At 35.6% G+C, this 22510-nt stretch overlaps 1 protein-coding gene across 1 annotated transcript in view; it reads right to left on the reverse strand.

Annotated features, from left to right (window-relative positions):
• LOC122796782 (macrophage mannose receptor 1-like) overlaps positions 1–22510 on the reverse strand; it is a 2734532-nt gene that overhangs the window by 346698 nt on the left and 2365324 nt on the right. The window contains 1 exon segment of the mRNA XM_044065509.1: positions 5741–5893. Coding sequence (XP_043921444.1) covers positions 5741–5893 — 153 coding nt within the window.

A 22510-nucleotide genomic window follows, 5' to 3' on the forward strand; every position in this document is an offset into this window, starting at 1 on the left:
ATGTCCCAAAGAAATTGCTGAAATGAAATAAATAAAAAGAAGCGCCCTAAATGACCATCTTTATTTTTATTTTTATTTTGTTTCATTGGATGATACCAACTTTTAAACACTGAACCCAGCTTACCTACTTGGATCTGAAGAAGGCTTGAAAAAGCTCAAAGCTTTGTCCATTGTTTACATCAGAAGGGTTCTTCACCTTTATGTTAGTTTTTTCTGTTTTTATGACATCCACATGTTTTAAAACTGTGGAATTACAATGCCACTTGACTTTTACAACAGCAAAGCTCTATATTTTATATATTGTGGATTCAATATGGTAAAAGCATGTTATTAACGCTGTTGTTTTGAAGCTGTCTTTTTGCCATTTTAGTTGTTTAGCAAGTTTTGAATATTCAGATGAAATACTAATACTTGTGGTGCAACGCTCTTCCAATATTTACAATGAAATAAAAGGAGAAGGAGATTTTGACTCCTTCAATTTTTTTCTTGGGGGCTTGAGCCCCTGCAATAGCTTCTCAGAAGGAAGAAGGCAACATACCTTTTAGTATTAATTTATTTTTTCTATCCACCAAAGTACATTGATTCAAGTTACTGTGGATAATACAGTCTTCTTGACGGTGTTGTGGACCTAAACAATAGACACAGAGATTGTGAGTATCCGATAAAGGCATTTTATGCCCGCACTTGGAAGATTTTTTGAAACCAGAAGGCTTTTTCTCAGACATTGTAATGATGAAGGAGAAACAGAAGAAGAAAAAAAGTAGAAAAAGGGAAAAGTTTTTTTTTTTTTTTTTTTGCAGAAAAAGAATACAAAGAGGATAGCTATTACCAACAATTGTAATGAAGATTATGCTATCAAGTAGGAAACAGAATAAAAAGGCAATAGTGATGACCAAAATGGTAAAGCAGATTACTCTATTGAGTAGGGAAAGTGGAGAAAAAATATATATAAACTGTGATAAGAATAGTGATATTGAAATTATGAAGGTAAGAGAATGATAGAAGAAGACAAATATAAGGAAAAAAAGTATAACTGATCTGGAAAAATAAGTGATGAATCTCAAGAACTATGGTAACCATGTCTTTCGTAAAAAGCAGCAAACAAGATCCGGAGAATGTTAAGGCTGATGCATTATGGATAAGGGAGAAGCTTGACAGCTTTTTAGGCACCACAAGCTTTAGTAACGGCCAAGTCATATCAGAGTATTGGATCTGAGCCCACCAGTTGAGGACAGAATGAAAACTGACAGCATCAGATCCACTATCTGCCTACTAACTAATGGTTTGTATTCCTTACGTCCCTTTTATTTATTCCTAAAATCTATATTGTAACCTTCCTTACCCATGTCTTAAAAGTCATATCTAATGTCTGCTTATATAGTGCACTTGAACTGTTTCCATACTAAATGTTTTATACTTTAAATTTAATATTATATATGATGTTACCAAAGAAGAAATATCTGTTCTATCTTTGCATAATGTGACTACAGAACAATTACCTGTTTGTATCTATATGTCTTAAGAATGATTTATGCAGTGTAATCTTTGTAAAAAAATTGTTTTGTTTTGAGTTCTTTAAACAAATCTGCTGGAACTGTTCTCCCAGGGTCTCTACTGACAATGGGCTTTGGCCAGTAAGACTTCCCTAGTCAATAACAGAAATTAATTAATTAATAAAACAATCTCCTAAGTACATCATGCAGCTAAGAAATGTGACACACAATTCTGAGAAATTTGTTAGAACATTCCAGTTTCAGAGATATGCTACTTTATCACAAGGCTCCATCAACCCTGCATATCTCTCTTTTGGATGGTCTATTTTTGCAGTCCATTTAATTACCGGGATATGCATCTGATATTTTAGGCTGGCAAGTTCAGTATATATCTAGAGCATATCATTAATGTGTTCTTTTATCATAATATGCATTTCCATATCAAATTGATATTTGTATACTTTCTAAATGTAATGACATAAACAAACCCTGGAATTCAGAAAGGCTTACTGCAATGTGGAAGCCTTATTTTGCAAGGTTTTTATATTGCAGTAAGCATTTCCAATTCAAAATCCACTCTATCACTATACTTTTTCACTTGTTGAGCCATTTCTCACAGATCAGTCTCAGGGGTGAAGCTTCATGCCAATACAGCAGGTTAAAGGAGTTGCTTATGCTAATTATCCATGAATTTTCCTATAAAATGTTCATGGCTCCTGATTACAACAGTGTGAATTATTAGTCTAGGAGGAAAAAGTGAACACTGCATTTTGATGGAGTTCACCCATTTATTAGTATGGGATTATCAGTATAGGTAAACATAGCAGAAATGCACAAACAGCCATGCATATATGTATGTGTATGTGTGGGGGATGTTGCTGTCTGTAGGAGCACAAATACTGCTGAATGAATGAATGAAAGCATACACGTGTATGTATCAGTATGTGGTTGTGCATGTGTGCAAGGTGGACCTATCTTATTGCAAAGTGTGGTTAGGCTGCTAGGGCAAACACTAGCATGGTCAGGTCACACAGTGTTTGATTCAAAAATATGGTAATGAGCCCCAGACGAGTTTTTTCTTGGTGCAGCTATACCATGTCACTGAAATGGAGATCCTCTCATTTGAACTAAATGACTAAACCTCACTGACCAATTAATGCGGCAGACAAAATCTATCTGAATTACAGCCAATGACAATAATAGCATTATTATATTTTCTTTCATTAAAATTTAGGATAGAGTTTCTTTGCCTTTGAAAAAGGAGCACACTCTACAAGCTGCAATGGGCAATTGTTCTATTTACATTGCTTAGAAATTTCATCAGAATACATCAAATGTCTTGGAAAAACAAGAATTTTTCTAGAAGAAGCAAAATACCCAAATTAGTTAACAGATTAGGAGCAGTTCTCTTAAAGAAAATTGACAGAAGGGTTAAATGTCATCAGTCATATCAAATCCTCAGAGTTAATACATGCACCGTTCAACTGGTTTCCATGAGTACTAAAATCTTAGATGCCTTTTGTGATGAAGGGAGATAATGCCAGCACAGCTATAGGGAATTTTGTAAAAAATTATGTCATTTTTGAATATCAACATGATTTATATAAGATGCTTGTGTTACAACTGTATTATAACTGTATGTCATGTGTATATCAAACTGGTTTGTACAGACATGTGTGTTGAAAAGATATTTTATAAAGTGTTTGTGTTTGAAATGCATCCACAGTGTACCCTGCTGGAAGAGAACAGAAATGTACTTGCAAAATTGTAACTGTCTAAATGTATATATTTTAACAGTGGAAACTGGAGTACAGGAGGTTAACTTCAGTCTAGCAAACTTTATGAAAATAGCTGAAATTAAATTACTTTATAGGCTATACAATAAAAGATGATATGTTTCAGGTTTCAGTAAAACTAGAACACAGAGTCTGTGCTGAGAAATTTTCTGCATTGTCTTTGGAGTGAACTATTTGCTACTTCTGAAAACATGAAGGAATGCAATTGTTTTATGAGTTCCAGCATCTGATAAAAGATCTGAAGTCTATGTATATTTTACAGGTGGCAGCTAAATACTGCTAGCTTCATCAATGGTTGTTTTGCATGGGAACTAGGAGGCAGATGACAAGAAATTATGTCATTCTGCAAGTTATCACAGCAGTAATATTTGAGATATTAATTTGAGATGTCTGTTAGACAGAGCATTCTGTATTCTGTCATTAACCTGACAAGAACCATTCACCACAACAACTGCCTTGCTCTAATGAAATAAGTTAACTAGGGTATAGTAATTCTTTTAGATTCAGTCAGGAATGTAATGAAGCTTAATTTAGATACTTTTCTTTATTAATTTGAGACTGTCCTGCAATGTTGTTTTCAATATTTCCTGTGGTTTTGAACTCTGATGTTATAGTGAATATATATATATATTTAGTATTACCTTGGTCTTTTATTATTTATTATTACATATATTTAGACCTTTCATTGTGGATGATCTGTGTAGAGATATTTAAGCTTTGAGAGTACTTGCATATTTATTTGGTGACACTGTATGGGCCACTCCTAATAGCCTTGCTCTTGGTCAATCTACCATTTGTATTAATATTAATATTAATATTACACAGTAAGATTGGGCACCCATTAAGAGTGACTAGTGGCAGTGGTAACCACCTTATAGTCTGGGCAGAAGGGGGCATAGCTAGTAAATCTGTGCCAGTCTCTCCCAGGTGTGTGTGTGTGTGTGTGTGTGTGTGTGTGTGTGTGTGTGTGTGTGTTAAATCAAACCTCAAAGGGTGTATGTGTAAGATACTTGGGCGGGGACACAAAGCACTGGTTGGACAGAGAGGGTGGTGAAGAACCTGGCTTGATCACTCAGCTGAGATCTCAACTTTATAGCTGTGTCAGTGGGGAGTCTTATTGTGGATCTGGAGAAAGAGCAAGAAACCAGACTTGGACTGCCTGTGGTCTCTGTGTGCTCTTAAGAGAAATTGTACTTGATGCAGAGAGCTGCATCTGTAAATACTGTGTACCTTTTATACTCCCAGTGTACGTCCCCCACTGGTGCCAGTGGTGAGAATTGAAGCTTCTTGATTACTGGTCCAGTGGTGGGGCATCACACCTGTATATGATAATACCTTGACTAATTACCTTATTACATCACATAAAGAATGCCTGACTCATTAAATTGTTACAGACAACTTAGACAAATATGTGGAAAGTCTGTCTAGGAACATAAGAAACATTGTGAAAATAACTCAAATCATTCAGTAGACAGTTCAAATAATTTATACATTACAGGTATTAAAAATATTCACCTGACACATGCTTTATTGTCATGTTGATAACAAGGTAATATGTATTTTAGTAAAAAATAATTTCAGTTAGGCAGCTTTTCTTAAAAAGATGGTATGTCTGCTCAGAAATATAATACAGCGAGTATGATTCAGATAAAATAAAGTAGGCAAGGTAACTTAATTGACTTTATTGAAATAAATACATGCAAAACTATGATATTAATAATCACTGAAAGTTCTCCTAAACCCTACACCTAGGGTACAGTTTATCTCAGAATATTCATCTGCCTAGATGAAGTATCCTTACCTACTCAGGTGTATCAACTGATTACTGCCGTCTTAATGATTTTATTGAATGACAGTCTTTACCATGTTATACAACCACATCTGTCTGTCTTGAATACTTTATTTCTGCAAGCTATACTGTAGCTTATAATTTTAAATGCTATTCAGTAGCATTTCAATTATTTTATCTGGAGGCTTAGAAATGTAAGATAAGGAAGAATTTAATTTCTGGAAGTTTCATCACATAAGGCTTCTCTGTCAAATAAATGTGACACATTTCACTCAGTCACAATTACATAATAATTATGAGGTTCTCTCCTTTCTGTCTTAGTTCATTGTTTGATTCCCTCAGTCTCCATTTGCCTACTGTAAGAACTTGTGTAGATCACTTAACAAGAAAGTGTTCTCACATAATTGGGAAATTGGGCCAGTCTCCTCAATGATTTCCTAGACCACAAGCCTAGTAATTACCTATGAACCTATGAATCTGTTTCTCATTATGCACTCTTAAACATGCATTATTTCAGCAATTTCAGTAACTTCTGTCAATCTGAATGACTCTGTAAAAGTTTCCAGTAAGTAAGCACTTCATAAATCTAACAGAAATGCATAATTAAAAACATTACATGCCTGAAACAGCAATGTCTGTAAGATAAAATACAGAATACACACCTAGTGTCAGACACTCAAGGCTTGCTTCAGACCATGTTTTGTGAGATGACAGTTCAAAGAAATAGCAATGCCCACGGAATGGAACCCAGGATGTACGTTGATTTGATTCAGGACACCTTCCAGGCTGCTGGGGAGGTTCAGCAGGTGCAGTAACTAAAAAAAATGAGAATGAGAATCATTTGTTTTATTGTTTGTGGAATTCGTTTGTGAATAAATGTTTCCACTGAAGGGTAATAGAACTCAGAATTCTTATAATCTGTGTCCTCTTCATTTCTCTAAAAACAAGCTCAGGATATGAGTTGTATCCAAAGTATCAACTGAATATTTACTAACATACTAGCATGTTAAATCTACTTTCACGAGTAGAATAGTTAGTAATGCACCATCATGTTAAAACTACTTTCACAAGCAGACTTTGATTTATTTATTTTTTTTCAAATAGAAATTTTATTGATTTTGCATTACATATATATCACCAATTGCAGATTAACAATGAACAGTAATACAGAAGAGAACATACAATTACTAACTATATACAATATGTACAATAGTGCTGCTTAGGGATAATATGACCCCTAAAATGAACTTAATGAAAAACATATAAGAAAGCAGGTACGTACTGCAACTGAACACAATGTATTACCCTTGATTTGAAACATAAAGATCAAATAGAGGAGAAAATGTAACACTTATCTTGAGCCACAAAGCAAGCAGGGCAAGGAGAGAAAGGGGAAAAGAGAATTAAAGACGCATATAGAGGAAGGGCATTTAGTAGTGATGTGCCACCCCAGTTCAGAAGTACTTTAGTTGTCAGACAAATGCTTGAATATGGTATTCCAGAATTTCTAGAAATGAGCACGTTTATGGGTTTTTTTTATTAAAGGTTTTTGTGAAGTAATGTATTTAACAGCCATGTTCCTGAACCCTCTCCAGAACATCTTAGTTCGATTTAGCCAATGTTTGGTAATGTAGAATTTGACTAATAAACAAAGTGTTATTAAGATATGAGATCTTAATTTTGATATTTTAAGATTAGTGATATGTAATAATGCCATCTCCCATGAGACAGTTGATTTGTGGTACCCCGTCTTGTCAAGTTTCATCTTGAGAGAGCAGCAAATACTGTGAGAGTATATACAAAGCCATATTATATGTAGAATGTCGGCATGGGGTTAGGAGCAGCAGGGGTATGCAGTAGAAACATTTGGGTTAAATGTATTTAAGTGAATGGGAGTGAAGTATAGGTTATTGGTAATCATAAATTGTGTACAAGTGAGTTTTTTAAATGGGGAGAATAAGAGGGTGGATTTAATGGTTGATATCTTTTGTTCTTCTAATAAGTTCGACTCTTGATGGTTCTAGTAGTCTGCATATACAATTTTATCTTGATATAGAATTGTGTTTATAAGTTTATAAGCAAGGGACAGCATACACTTCTTGCTGGCTAAAATTTGCAACAATTTAGAAACCTGGTTGTAGTCAGATTCAGCAATATTGAAATCTTGAGGTAGAGATGCAATAATTTCACTTTTTTGCCACAGGATTATGATGTATTTTTTTGATAAATTTAAACTATCTCGTAATTCTGTGAGCGATGAATCTCTATGCTTATGAATATCCCACAGTGTGTAATCTTTTATTAGACAGTAGTCAACCAGATTAATCATGTTACTATTCAATTTGAGATTAGGGTTTAGGTGGATGGGTTAGAATAAGAGGAGAGCTTTTTCTAGTTTCAGGGATTTAAATAACTCTTGAAAAGATTTGATTTTATCCTTTAAGATACGATGCAGCTTTAATTTCCTAAGAATTAATAGGCCTAAGAAGATGAGAGCTTTGGGGTTAAAATTATTATTCAGCACATGATTATACCACATTTTAACCCAAAGGGGAATGTGTATTAAGTTGTTTGGATGGTAGTTAGCAATTATAATTAGTCTATTGGCATGCAGGATTCTATAATAAAGTTCCAGGTTTGGCATACCTAGGCCTCCCCTAACTTTTGGGAATTTAAGTCTTTGATATGACACTCTTACCGATTTTGGGTGCCAGATAAACTTCGTAAAGGCTTTGTGAATTTTAATGAAGAATGCATTGGGAATGGAGGAGAGAGATTCATTATACTGATAGAGAAGCTTTGGGAGGATGTTCATTTTAATGATAGAAGTTTTAGATAACATAGGCAGTTTCATCGGTTGCCATCTTGACATGTCTTGGGAAAGTATCAACCATACCTTAGTTAAACTGGAATGCAATGTGGAAGAAGAAGAGTGGTCATAACAAATCCGTAGATATTTGAAGGTGTATACCATATGAAAGGGAGAGTCTGGAAATAGGTTTCCCTATGAGCTGTAGGATTGATCAGGAAAATATAGGATTTGTTTTGGTTAATTTTATAGTCAGAAATATATGCAAATGTATTTAAGGTAGTGGTTAACTTCTTGGTATCTGACAAGGGATGTTCAAAATACAGATTCAGGTCATCTGCAAATGTGGTCAAGCTTATCCTGGTATGTAGTCTTTTGGGTATTGAATGATGTGTTTTTTGCAATATGGATAAGAAGAAAGGTTCTAGGTATAAGTTAAAAAGAAGGGGGAAGAGGGGGCACCCTTGTCTGGTGCCATTTCAGATTTTTATCAATTGTGAGAATTTCTTATTGGTATATAGGCACATGTAGGAGCTATTGTACAGAATTTTGATAATGTTGATGAACTCGGGGGGTATATCAAAATAAGATAGTACTGTAAACAGAAAGATCCAGTTGACCCTATCAGATACCTTACACGCATCCAGCATCATTACATATCTTGGATTTTTATCTTTCTTGGTAAGGCTAATCATGGTTTCTATAGTTAGAGTATTATCCCAGGTGTGTCTGTTGGACATGAAACCTGCTTGTTCTTTAGATATAAAGGAAGGGATTACTTTTTTAAGCCTTTCAGCTAATATGGATGATAAAATTTTAATGTCATCGTTCATTAGGGGGATTGGCCTGTAGTTATTAATTTTTGATTTATCCAGGTTATTTTTGGGGATTAATATGGTCTTTGAGTGGTTAATGTGAAAGTATGATATACCGTTGAGGGATATACAGTTAAATAGCTTAAGTAGAATGTGAGCTAATATATCTTTAAAGGTTTTATAAAAATCTGGAGAGTATCCATCTGGACCTGGAGCTTTCCCTAATTTAAGGTTTCCGATGGCATTTACAACTTCTTGTTGACACAACGGGGCAGATAAGATTCCTTTCTGCTCTTCATTTAGCTTTGGGAATGTGATGCTGTTGAGATAGTCTTTTATCTCTGAGACTGGGGTTTGATGATTGTTACTAGCATAAATACCTGAGTATACTTGATGGAATAAATGAGTAATTTGGGAATCTGATTTATAGAGTGAACATTGGTGATACATAAGGGGCTATCCTGGGTGATTCTTGTTTATTTTCAATTAGCCTAGCTAGTGCTTTGGAGAGGGTTTGTATCCATTCATAGTATTTTGTAATAAACCTTAATTCTTGTAGGGAGAAGTTGAATTGGTGTAGGTCAAATAATTCCCTTTGCTTATCTATCATTACATTTTCCATTGCTAAAGTATGGTTCACTTGAAGCTTATCATCTAATTCTCTAATCTCAGACATTAGGCAGTTCTCCTTTTATTTCCTCTTTTTATTTAAGGTATGTGGATTTTTGAATAAATATTCCTCTAAGTACAGCTTTACACACCGCTCATTGGACATCATATGGGATACCCATGTTTCGAGGGTCTCTGTTAAACTGCGTTAGAACTGTAGCTATCTCATCCGTAACTGTTGGGTTATGTAAAACATTGTTATTAAGAGACCAGTTAAAACCTTTATGTAGTAAATATGAGTTTTATGCAAAGTTTATCATTAAAGTAATCTTTGAGTGGTCTGAGCAAAACCTTGGTTCAACAAAATATTTTATTTGCCAATTTATTAGTATTTCTGACATTAGAAAGAAATCTATGCATGACCAAGAATTATGGCATCTAGAGAAATATGTGTAGTTATTGTTGTTCAGAGTGTCGTCACCAAAGGGTATAGGGTCAACTAGTCCAAAGTCTGAGATTAGATCCATCAAAGCAAGGGAAGCTTGTGTATTGTACGATTTAGATTTGCTAGAGGAGTCAATGGTAGGGTCAATTACTGCATTCCAATCCCCCCTATGATATAATAGTGATTGGGGAAGTTAAGTAAGATGATATAGACTTTCAAAATGAATTCATGTTGTCCTGAGCATGGTCCATAAAGGTTTAAGAACAATATTGGTTTAGTAAGCAGTGGGGTTAGGCACATGAAATAACACCATCTACCCTCCTGGTCTGTATCCTTGTCTATAACAGAAGGTTTAAATGAGTTTTTAATAATAATTGCTACCCCTTTAGAATTACAGCTGTTTCCTGCTGAAATAATGAATTGTATCAATTTCTTATTCTTTTCATTTATGCAATCCTCTTCTATCATATGTGATTCTTGAATATAAGAGATATCTGCTTCTGATTTTAACAGTAGGTGCATTAGAAGATTTCTTTTACTTTTGTCCTAGAGCCCTCTAACATTCCAGGAAATTATTTTCCACACCTTATCTGTATTTATGAGGGCCTCTGGTTAAGTTAATGATGATTATGAGAAGAACAGGAAGCAGAGAACTATTATGTGGCTCAATATTAATTCGTAAATTAGGTACATGTGTTATATCTAATGAGAATGCAGCACTGAGCTCTCTCAAACTTACCCCATGCCTACCCACTTAACCCCTAACTTTGAGAGAGAGAGAAAGGGGAAGGAAAAACAAGTAAACATGTCATTAAAACAATTAGGTAGTTAATAAAAATAGGATAACTGAATTGACATATTATGTACATCATTGATTCAATTCCAAACGTCGTCATCAGGCACCCTTCTTAGCATACCCAGCCAGCTCTTGACTAGAGGTTCGGCCAGTTATGGTAGATATGCTGCTGCCTATGTATCAATCCAAATATAGTTGTTAGGCATTTTATATAGTAGGGTGATAAATGAGAACTACAATCTCACTCCAATACCGGGAGAAAAAGTAGACATTGTTATATACGAATGAAGCATAAAGATATGTGCAAGTGTTAATAGAGATACCAAGCAGAACAAATGGACTTAGGTAGACACCGCACCTTGTTCTTAAACATAAAACAGTTAACAGTAAAGCTACATCCAACCTACAACTCATGTCAGTTAAGACTTATCAGCGTGATAAGTCTTAACTAATGTGAGTTGTAGGTTGTCTATGCTGATCAGGTTGCCACAAAAAACAGTCAATACTTATTCACACAAGTTCAAAATATAGCTTTTCCTTGTTAGATCATGCCTTTATCTTTTATCCAAAGTTTTTAATTTTATAAACTCTGTACAAAGTGGAACAGTTCATGCTTTCCCCACTTAGGCAGTTCGTTGCAATCTAGCCGATGGATCAAACAGACATTATCTAGATAAGTTTATTAACCAAGGGTTGTCACACAGAAGTGCCTTGGTTCTCTACCTCTTTGCTTAATGGGCAGTCTTAAGTTGAGTTGACTAACTTGGGTAGAGATAAAGGCAGATAACACTTAAGAAGGCATACAGCAGGACTGCATTGAACTGACAAATAGGCTGCTATGTTTATGTCTCTATCTCTACAAGGATAGTATCGCAAATGTGATCTTTAGTGGAGAGATGAGTTAAATAAATTTAACTTGAGGAAGTGCAGAGTTCGTATGATCACATCTAGTACAGTCTTGCAAACCAAAAGTATTCCTCACCTTTGGATTTTCTGAGGGATTGCTCAGTGATCAGTGATTTACTCTGGATCTAGAAGCAAGGAGCAGACGGAACAATCTTATTATTAGGAGCTTGCCAGAAAAGTATGAGCAAAATCAACTGCTCCCAGTTCTTAAACAAATCTTCAGCTGTCTACTGCAACCAAGAGACCCTCTGACTGAATGTATAATTGAAAGGGCACACTGAGCTCTTCAAAAAAAAAAAAACAAGGCACTACAACCCCAAGATCCATTTATGTGAAGCTCCTTAATTATCAAGATGTGCAAGCTATCCTCTCTGCATATAAAAAACAAAAGCACTATTCATGGAACACTTACACAATCTCTGTCTCCCAAGATCTCCCCCATGAAATCAAGGAAAAGCACTGCAAACTCTCTCCATATTGAGCAGACCTTATTAAACGCAAGGTTAAGTTCCAGATGTGATTTCCTAACAGTCTGTTTTTTTATCACAATGAAACAAAATTTTTCATGGCTTTGCCAAAAGAAGCTAATCTTATTTTTTTGAAGTGCTTTGCAAAAGCAGACTTTGATTTAATTTAGAGGACAAACATTTTTCATTGCATGGCTATACATACATGTATGACTTCTTGCAAAATAACAGTATTTATTATAATATATTGACTGACATTCCTTTTCACATGTAAAACCAGCCTTGCCTGTGGGAAAATGTGTGAATTAACCAAATAAGTCAGTCATACACCATTCCTTCCAAATTAATACTTTCTGAAAATGTAATTCCTTGAGATCTCCAACACATTTCATTTAACATTATGTGTTAACCTTTTACTCAGCTACTAAATATCTATGTTCATTATGTGGGCTACTTTTTTATTTGGGATGTTAACCATGGTAATAGTAATGGCCATTTATACACTGTATGTTCATTGCTATGACTAATCTACAACTAGGCAGCTTGACTGGCCTGATCTATTTTTTGCTTAGTTTGCTATTCCACTAATTGAATAGTACTCATTGAAATAATCTTTATAAAAAACAACAAAGTTTTAGCAGTTATATTACAACAGTTATATTAATACGCCAGTAAATACACTCTAAGTACATATACAAGTATTTCAGATATTTTTGTTTTATTGTAGTCTACATCTGCTATATGACATTGAATACAGAAATATGTTTTCTATAAGTATTCAGAAGTGGGTTACCATTGTATTTATTCACTTATTCCAATATTTTCCCAGGAAGGTGGCACTGACCCCATGTAACTTATGCTATGTCTTGAGCATAGTTAAACTTGCCTCCTAGATCTACTTTGCAAAACGTATTGAATGGACCATGTAAATTCTCAGAGGGTCATCCCGTTGAGCTGAACTTTTTTATGCATGTGAAGCGGGCTCTGACATACCCTGTACAGTAATTCTTAGCATGCACATTTTTGGAATAGTGGACCTCATTGAAATCAGTTAGCTCAGTAAAACATTACACTGTTAACTGACAAATGTAGAGGAGTAAATCTCAAAAATGCTAAAACATATGCAAAACAGAGCATTAAACTGAAAGCTGAACAAGCTTCTGAAGGTTAGAACTTTTTAGCCTTGTAAATCTGCAAGTTTAAAATATTCTACAAGCTGATCAACTATTTCTTTACCTCCCACCTTACTTCTCCACAGCTGATCGTTACCATCTCTTCTTCTTATTCACTGGTTCTACTGGACCCACCAGGCTCAATGTGATGCAGGTCCAGGGCTGTTGATGAGACTGAATACATTAATTAACATTATTCTGTTGCAGAGTGTGCCCTAACCCCCCCCCCCCAGCAGCCATGTAAGCTCTGCAATGGCAGAATGAACACTTCCTTACATGCCTAACCTCCTGTCAAAGTGTTATATGGATTGCAGAGATCACCAAGCTCTTACTGTTGCTGTTGCAATGAACCTAAACAGCCTCTTCCTCCCCTATAATTGGCAGACCAAAGTCACTCACTCACTCCTATTCTCCTCCACTGGGTCTCTCAAGTGCCCATCCTGCTACTAGAACATGGGTTGTATAGGGTGCAGTCAAGATTTTATCACTCTATGGCACAAGGCCTGTGATTGATGAACTATATATGGGACTATTCATGGTAGCAGCATTTACAAAGTCCCCTAAGCATGTCATCAATGTCCTGTACAAAAAAATATGTATAGAATTGCTGCTTCTGAAACCATCCTCATTTCTATTAAGTTATGGTCTCCGACTCCACCCACTCATGTTTTAATAAAGCAGACTTACATGTAGGAGTTGTTAATCAGTAACTTGACCAGAGAAAAAGGCAAAGGAAAAATGCAAATGAACAGGAAAGGCAGAAACTCAGGAACCCCACTCAGCTTTCCTGAGAATATGAAGGTCTCTCCAAACACCATTATATTGGGTGACTTCAACTATCCAAACATAGCATGGGAGCACTACTCAAGTCCCAACACCCTCGCCCAATGGTTCCTAGAATTTATAAACTCAAATGCTATGGAACAACTGGTCACCACTCCCACAAGAGGGGAAAACATATTGGACCTGATCATCACCAACGTGGGGGCTCTATGTTCCATACCAGAGGTATACCCCTCATTGGTAAGATCTGACCATAAATTAATCTCACTGGACATCCATATCCTATCCCCACCCCCAGCCAAGGAAACCATGGTGAAGAACTTCTCGAAAGCAAACTTCACACTTCCAAAAACCGAGGTGGAATCCTTCAAAGCCCCTGGGCCAATGGGAAATATGGCCCAAACTGTAGAATCCTTTACAAATGCATTCTATGGACACCTACAGGAATGCATGGATCGTGCTATCCCAGATAAAACCAAGACTCACTCCTACAAAAGCAGGATACTGTCTGGTGGACCCCAGCCATAAATAAGATATACAACAGAAGGAGGAAGCTACTACATGATAGAGCAAAATCCCAAAAAGGGAAGGCATCTCTGATCAGTAATAGCAAGAAACTAAGATCCCTCATAAAATCATCTAAGGCCAGCTTTGAAAGAAAAATTGCACAAGACGCTAAAGATAATCACAAGGCCTTCTTTAGTTATGTCAGGAACCTGGGTGGCAACTCCCAGATATGCTCTGAGTTAGTGCAAAATGACAAAAAATACACTGAACCCACAGACATTGCCAACATCCTGGCTGACAGGTTCAGTGCATACCCCCCCCCTTCCCCCCAAAAGAGTAAATGTCTATCCCAACAGAGTGTAGTCTCCCTGACATCACAGATGCACAGGTGAGAGCTGCCCTCTCCAAAGCAAAAAACACAGCATCAATGGGACTGGACGGTGTCCCGGGCGGCATCTTACACGAGCTCCAAGAAGAACTGAACCCTCACATAAAGTCACTGTTCAATCTCAGCCTTACTACAGGATATGTACCCAAAGAATGGCATACAGCAACAGTGGTTCCACTCCACAAAGGTGGTGCTACAACGGACCCCAGAAACTATTGCCCTATAAGCCTGACTAGCCTGGTCTGCAAAGCTATGGAGCGTATCATCATGGAACTCATAAACAAAGACATTGGGAACCTCCAAACACTGGCTCCTACCCAATTCGGCTTTGTTAAGGGCAGATCTTGCCTCTTGAAGCTGGTCGCCTTCTTTGAAACAGTCACCAAGGCCATAGATGAAGGGAAGGTAGTCCACACAGCCTACCTGGACCTCGCAAAAGCCTTCGACACAATACCCCACTTGGGCATCATAAATAAGCTCACCAGCTTAAATATCAACCCCTATGTCACAAGATGGGTTGCAAACTGGCACAGGGATAGAACCCACATGGTCAGAATTGCAGGTGCCATGTCAGACTCCAAACCAGTTAAAAGTGGTGTCCCACAAGGCTCAGTCCAGGGACCTCTCTTGTTCAGTATATATTTCTCTGAGGTACAGGCTAACACGGGAGGACTATGGCTGACCAAGTTCGCAGATGACTGGAAACTGGGTGCCATAATCGACTCACCGACTGACACAAGCATCCTCCAAAAGGGTCTCACAGAGAGAGATAACTGGGGCCAGAGCCATGGCCTAAAGCTAAATGCCAAAAAGTGCAAAGTCATCCCCTTTGGGAAAAACAAAATGCCCACAAATTACCACATAGGTGGTAGTCCATTAAGTATGGAAGAAGTAATTAGGGATTTGGGGACCCAAGTAGATAGCAATCTCTCCTTTGACAATCACGTTGCCAAAGTTGTTAGAAAGACCTTCTATATAGCCCTCCTTATCATGAAAGGGTTCACATCTAGATCAAGAGAGGTCATTGTGCCCCTCTACTCATCACTCATCAGGCCCATAATTGAATACAATGCCCCATTTGGGATGTACCTTACCCGACACCTGCAGCAACTGGGAAGACCCCAAAAGTACCTCAGCAAGAGGATCAAGGGACTCAAACAGATGCCCTACGCAGTTAGGCTAAAGAAACTCCAGCTCTACTCAGTTGCTTACCGCCTACTCAGAGGCAATCTGTGCCTGATGTATAAAGCCATGTCCAACCCAGAATTAATGGACATGCCCCACCTCAGGAAATCCAAATCCCTTAGAGCTACATGCTCCAGGGACTTAAACCTCAGCCCAGAAATAAATAGGACATGCTGGAGGGACTGATTCATATCCCAGAGGCTCCTCTCAATCTGGAACAAAATCCTCATCCATGTTAGGCAGAGCCCCTCAATGACCCTCTTCAAGAGAAATCTTGACGAGTGGATGGGAGATCATAGGTTTACTTCTGGGATCTCTTCTGTGTCCTTACTAGACAGAGGCACAGTAAACTAACCTTAAAAGGGCTATCTTCTGTGACCTACTATACAGAGGCACAGTCAACTAATCTAAAAGTGTGGCGAAAGCCAAACACACTCTGGCTAGGCTTATAAATGCCCTAGGGCAGATAGCCTAGTATCAACCTATGAACCTATGAACCTATGAAGAAATGAAGTGGTCATCACTGATAGCTGTGCAGAAAAAAGTTTATGAATTTCATCAGAGTTGCATAGTATTTCACATAGCATTTGCCAAAGTTTTGATATGCTTTGGCAGTGGAAATAATAAAAATTGGTCAGCATAGGATTTAGGCATGTTTATAGCAGGTGTAATATAAAAAAAGTCCAACAAAGCAAGGAGTAGAATCATGGAACTAGATCCAAAGGTGTTGTTTTCTTAGACAGCAAGTCTTTGGTTTGTGCACTGAAAAACTAGTCCACATTATCAATTTGTGTAAAATGTGTTATATTATTTGATTGTACATTAGGCCATATAGAAATAAACAAATCCAAACACACAGTAGGTACTGCTGGCCTCTGTCAAATTCTGCTTGCCAGACTATTTAACTAAGGTACAATAACTTGCTATAATCTCACTGCCGTTATCACTGACTGCAGGAAGACATATACTTTCCCAGATAAACACACATATTCATACACAGTCACATACACAAATACACGTATGCCTGGAAATACAACACTGTCATGATATTATCTGCATTATGAATACATCAAAATTATGGAATGAAGTTTAATTGCTACAGATAATAAGAGGAAAATAGAAGAAGCAAATAAGAAATACAATGAAATATTATCCCATAAAACTAATTTAGCTATGGAAAAACTGAAATTAAATTCTTATGCTACCTGTCCTAAGCATCTTCATAACCTACCTATGAAAGTTAAGTTACAATCAAAAATTAATAACATTGATAATATTTTTCATGAAGGAAAAAGGAAAAAAGTCTCGGACATAGGAGACATTCTGGAGGCTTTTAATTATCATTATGCAGAGCATCATAAAGATAAAATAAGTAAAAATTAATGTGAGAAGTTAGAGAATATAGTTCCCAACATGACAAGAATTCCTGAGGAACTTAAGTTATAACTACAAAAACCTATTTCTCAAAAGGAAATTATAGATGGGATTAAAGGAAAGGAAGTAGGTCTAATAAAGCTCCTAGACTAGAAAGCTTAATTATCGAAATTTATCGATTGTTCCCTTCTTCTATAATCTCTCTCCTACATAAACTCTTTCTTGAAGTTCAAACATTAGCAAATATTCCTCCTTCTTGGAGATATTCTCTAATTTCCCCTATAGTAAAAGTGAATAAGGACCCTAATCATTGTAACTCATATAGACCAATTTCTTTGTTGAATAATGACTATAAACTATTTTTGTCAATTATGATCAATAGATTGAAAATACCCATATCTAACATAATTAATGAGACCAAACTGTTTTCATACATAACAGGCATACACAGGATAATATTAAAAGAGTATTAACTTTGATAGGTTACCTCAATAGAGGAAACCATGAAGCATTGATAATAGATCTAGATATTCAAAAGGCCTTTGACTCCTTAAATTGGGGTTATTTATTTAAAGTATTACAGTTATTTGATTTCTCCCCTTTTTTATAACATGATAAAGAAAATCTATGAAAATAATCTAGCATATGTCAAATTAGGTCCTTTTACTTGCAAAGCAATCCAAATCACTAGAGGTACTAGACAAGGATGTCCCATGTCCCCTATCCTATTTGCTCTGGCTATAGAAATACTTGGCATTTTAATATGTAATAACCCAAATATAAGAGGTATAAATATATATGACCAATATATTTCTAAAATAATGATGTTTGCTGATGATGTCTTACTTACCTTACCCAACTCTAAGGAAGTGTTAGGTGAGGTAGATATATTAACAACAAATTTCCAAAAAATCTCATGACTCTCCTTCAAGAAATCTAAATCAAAATATTTATTATTAAATAAAAAAAAGAACATACAGGTTCCAGTTAATCATATTATTGGAAACCAAGTTTTAACTCTAGGCTATTTAAGAGTAGTCCTAGGCAAGAATATAGAGGAAACATTACAGCTTAACTATGCTAAAGCCATAGACTTAATAAAGACATTAATAAGCAAATAGAATAATTTGTTTATAACATTTGATGATAGGTTACAACTGATTTTTTTTGTTACCTAAAATATTATATATAGCACAAGCCCTTATACTTCCACCAGGAAAGCAAGTCCTTAAAGAAATCACTTCAACTCTGATGAAATTCCTATGGTACCCCAAAAGAAATAGAGTGGCGTATTTTCATCATATCAGAAAATAGGAATGGGGGGGGGTAAAATTCCCAGAGATTTAAACTTATATAAAGGCATCTATAATTAAAATTGTAATGAATTGGATAAATCCTAGATACTCTTCCAATTGGAAATAGTTACACTCCATTATACTAATGAATGAAAATTGTTTATCAAAGAACACTTTGGTAACTGACAAAGATAACAAGACATGGCACTATTTTAGTTTAAATTTACAGTATAGTGCAACAAAATTAACTGAACTAACACTAATAAACAATATTTTTGTTGTGTTTAAAAAATTCATTAGCACAAATTTAGATGTAAAACTGTAGCATACATTTTAATACCATTTACTATTACAAGGGATTTCCTTGATAAAACAGAGAGATTTTTGGTTTATGGGAAAATAATAACCTATTTTGTTGGTTGCAGTGTATTGAAAACCAACAAGCTTTGAACACACAAAGTATATTGTCAACCTATGGCCTATCCCCTAATGACTGATTGGTTCTTCAGAGTGTCAAAGCATACATTAAGGATCTCTGTAGAATAATGCATAATTCATCCTTCAAAACCGTACCAAAAATGATAAACTGGACTTTTGGAATTCTATATAATAATATCAATGTTAAGAATGAATTATCATATCTATATAACACTTTAATTGTCTATAAGACAGCTCCTAAAGATTATTACTGGCAATATCTAACTAAAGGATTTCAAGTATCATAATCAATGGAAGATAAAACAAATATTTTATTTTCAGTTTACCTTCTTACTCACAATTCTGGAGGATTTTTCATTGGAAATGTCTACACAGATCCTTTTTGACACCTGAGAAACTCTCAGAAATGAACCCTTCAAGCAGCAAGTTTTGTTGGAGATGTCATCTGTCCACTAACACTGACTGATCTCATATTTTTATGACTGTACTAATATTAAACCATATTGGAATAAGATTAACAAATTTCTTCAAGCTTTCTATACTGATATATTTGTTTTGACAAAGTCTTTAATTTTATTGAATGTTGTTAATAGTAATACTATGAAGAAAGATGACCTATATTTGTTGTGGACAATGTTAACAATAGCCAGAAAATGTATAACTAGAATATGGAACTCTAATATAGCAACCACAATGGAGGAATTCCTATAATCACTGAAGAAATGTATACTAATGGAGAAAAGAACTAAAGAGTTAAGAACTTTTCCTAAGCTATTGGTTAATAGTCCATGGAGGAAAGTTTTGCATTTGATTGATACCCTACAGATGGAACCAAACTCTTCCTAACTATCACAGTTTATATATTAACTTATTATTTAACTACAAATGATTTTATCTGAATCCTTTTTGTCATGCTGAATGTAAATACTGTAAATAGTTATTGAATGTTATGAATGTATTAAATTATTGTGTTATTTTTCAACAAAATAAAAATCACTTGAGTAAAAAAAAAATTATGGAATGAAAAATGTTTACCCTTTAAGGGCTGTGGCCACCAGACCCTTGTCTTTCAGTTCTCACCACCCTGCATTAGTATGTGAGATAGAGGAAGAAAAAGTATATCTGTTTGGAAAGCAGATGAGATAATTAGCTGCAGTTACCCTCCCAACCAAAAAATACAAAACAAAAAATAAAGAAATGCTGATGCTATACCTCAATTCCTGCAACAGTTGCTCATCTGGTAACCATAGCTTATTTCTACAGGTCTGATGATATCTTCTCTAAGTATTTCACAGGACAATTTCACTTTTTCATCTGCTTATTTACACTCATCTATCCTTCTTATGCTGGCATTAAGTCCTGTAACTGATTGCTGAATACTAAGCTTATTCATTTAATGTTTGTAATTCCTTAGAAGCATTTCTAAATGTTCACTTACTTCAGACAATCTTCACCAGAAACCAACAGTCTTGCCAGATTGTCATAGATTTGCCAAAGTGCCCAGACCTTGTCTCTCTGTCTTTCAATTGATACTACATTTGCCAGCTGGTTCCTCTTAGGGGCTGTCTTGGCCCTATAAGATTAGATATGCTCCTTTCTTTTCCAGCCTTTTCACTGGATGACTTGCTTCCTCCATAAACTCATTACTCTGTAAGACGTTTTTGTTATTATTGAGCAGAAGAGTTGCACCTTTCTACATTTTCTTGTTATAAAGGTAAATTAATTCAGTAAGTACCTTACTTATACATTTGTAATTCCACAAACTCTTCCACATAACTCAGCTCTTAGCACCCCTACTCATTTTGATTACTGTGTTTTCGAAAAAAAAAATAAGCTCAACCAGCTATGCTTTCAGACTGCCATGCTACTTGCCAATCCAAGATTTCATGGACCATGAGACACAATATAGAACATTATGATCTGTTAACCAATCATAATTCATTTATTATGTTTGAGACATGGATGCCAGAAATTCACCTCATGAGCCATGCGTGAGAGGTGAAACTTGGCATATATGTCAAGAACATATCATTTTGAGTTATGATTGGAGATCCAGTCATAATTTTTTGTTGCATGTGGAGCTTTATCTGCTCCATGTACTACTAGTTACAGTAAAGAAAAAAGAAAACAATAAGTGTTTTGCTGACTTTCATAGCCATAAAGCACTTAGCCACTTGTGAGTAATATCAGAAAAGCAGTGTAACACTCTGTTCCCTTATGTTTACACTGACCTTGTCATGCTGCCAAACCGTTTAAATTTTCACAGAATATCCAAATTTTTGTCTCGTTTGTTTGGTCTGCTCCTCCTAAAGTTTGTGTTTTTTAGACAAATCATGGATAATTGCAGATACTAAATAATGGCATACATTTAGGTTTCAGATTTTTTATCCTTTAGAAAATACAGGCAAATGCACATTCTGCTATTCTAGTAAAAAGGAAGGGACACTTTTTTGGCACAGACAGTAGACAGAACCAAATCTTTTACTCTGCCGCTATCATTTATATATATTATATTATTTGAATGCCTAGTGTGGGACCTGATCTTATCAGCTTCAGCAGGGGTACTTAACATTTGTTAAGGTTAGATCTGGAACCACTATAGTGCTTAACTGATTTGTCTTTTTCCAAATGTCGGAGGGTAATCACAGCAATCCATGCACTACATGACTGTTAAATCATGATGGCCCTATCACCTCATCCCATGCCACCATGTTAGTACTGTTTAATTGTACAACTAAAATGTTATATTTTCTTGTTGAGATCTTATTGCTCAAGTCTAATTTCTTCAACAGCTTTTGTATTCAGTTTTCTTCAACCACATTAACATGGATGCAGGCCCCACATAATCGTTTCTAGGTATGTTAAAGCTTTTCACTGTTATAATATTTATCTTCCTTACCTAACCACTAAATATTTGTTTTGGACAGCCTTGGTCTTTTTGTTTTATTGCTTGTATATTATATCCAGTCATGATGGACTTAATTATTCCATTTTGGCCTCATAGTCAAAACCTCCTGGTCTTCATCACTCCTCTGTTTAACAATCCATTTTATCCCACAAGTTTTTGTAAACAAACCAGGTTTGACATTCAGTATTCAAACAGTTCTGCATTGGATTCCTGACATCCAGTTTAACATCATGTACTAGGTTATAATTGTACAGTAAAAAATGTAAAGAGTATATACTGAGCTATAATTCCTGCCGATGTGCGTGATGTTTTGTACCCATAAGAGTTCTACTTTTAAACAGCTTACTTATTTAAAAATGATTGTTAGTCATTAAAGAATATTGATTGACCTTTTGCTTTTGTGGTGTGTAGTGTTATAGTAAGGTATAGAACATATAGATTTTATGTCATATAAATTGCAGCATTGGTTGGTTCAGCAAGCATGCAATCTGTCTGTAGTTCACTACTGCTACCTTCTTATGCAAACTATGCATTC

This window comes from Protopterus annectens, chromosome 3.part0 (assembly GCF_019279795.1).
Source record: "Protopterus annectens isolate FY-2018-M chromosome 3.part0, PAN1.0, whole genome shotgun sequence".
In the NCBI taxonomy this organism is placed as follows: domain Eukaryota; kingdom Metazoa; phylum Chordata; order Ceratodontiformes; family Protopteridae; genus Protopterus; species Protopterus annectens.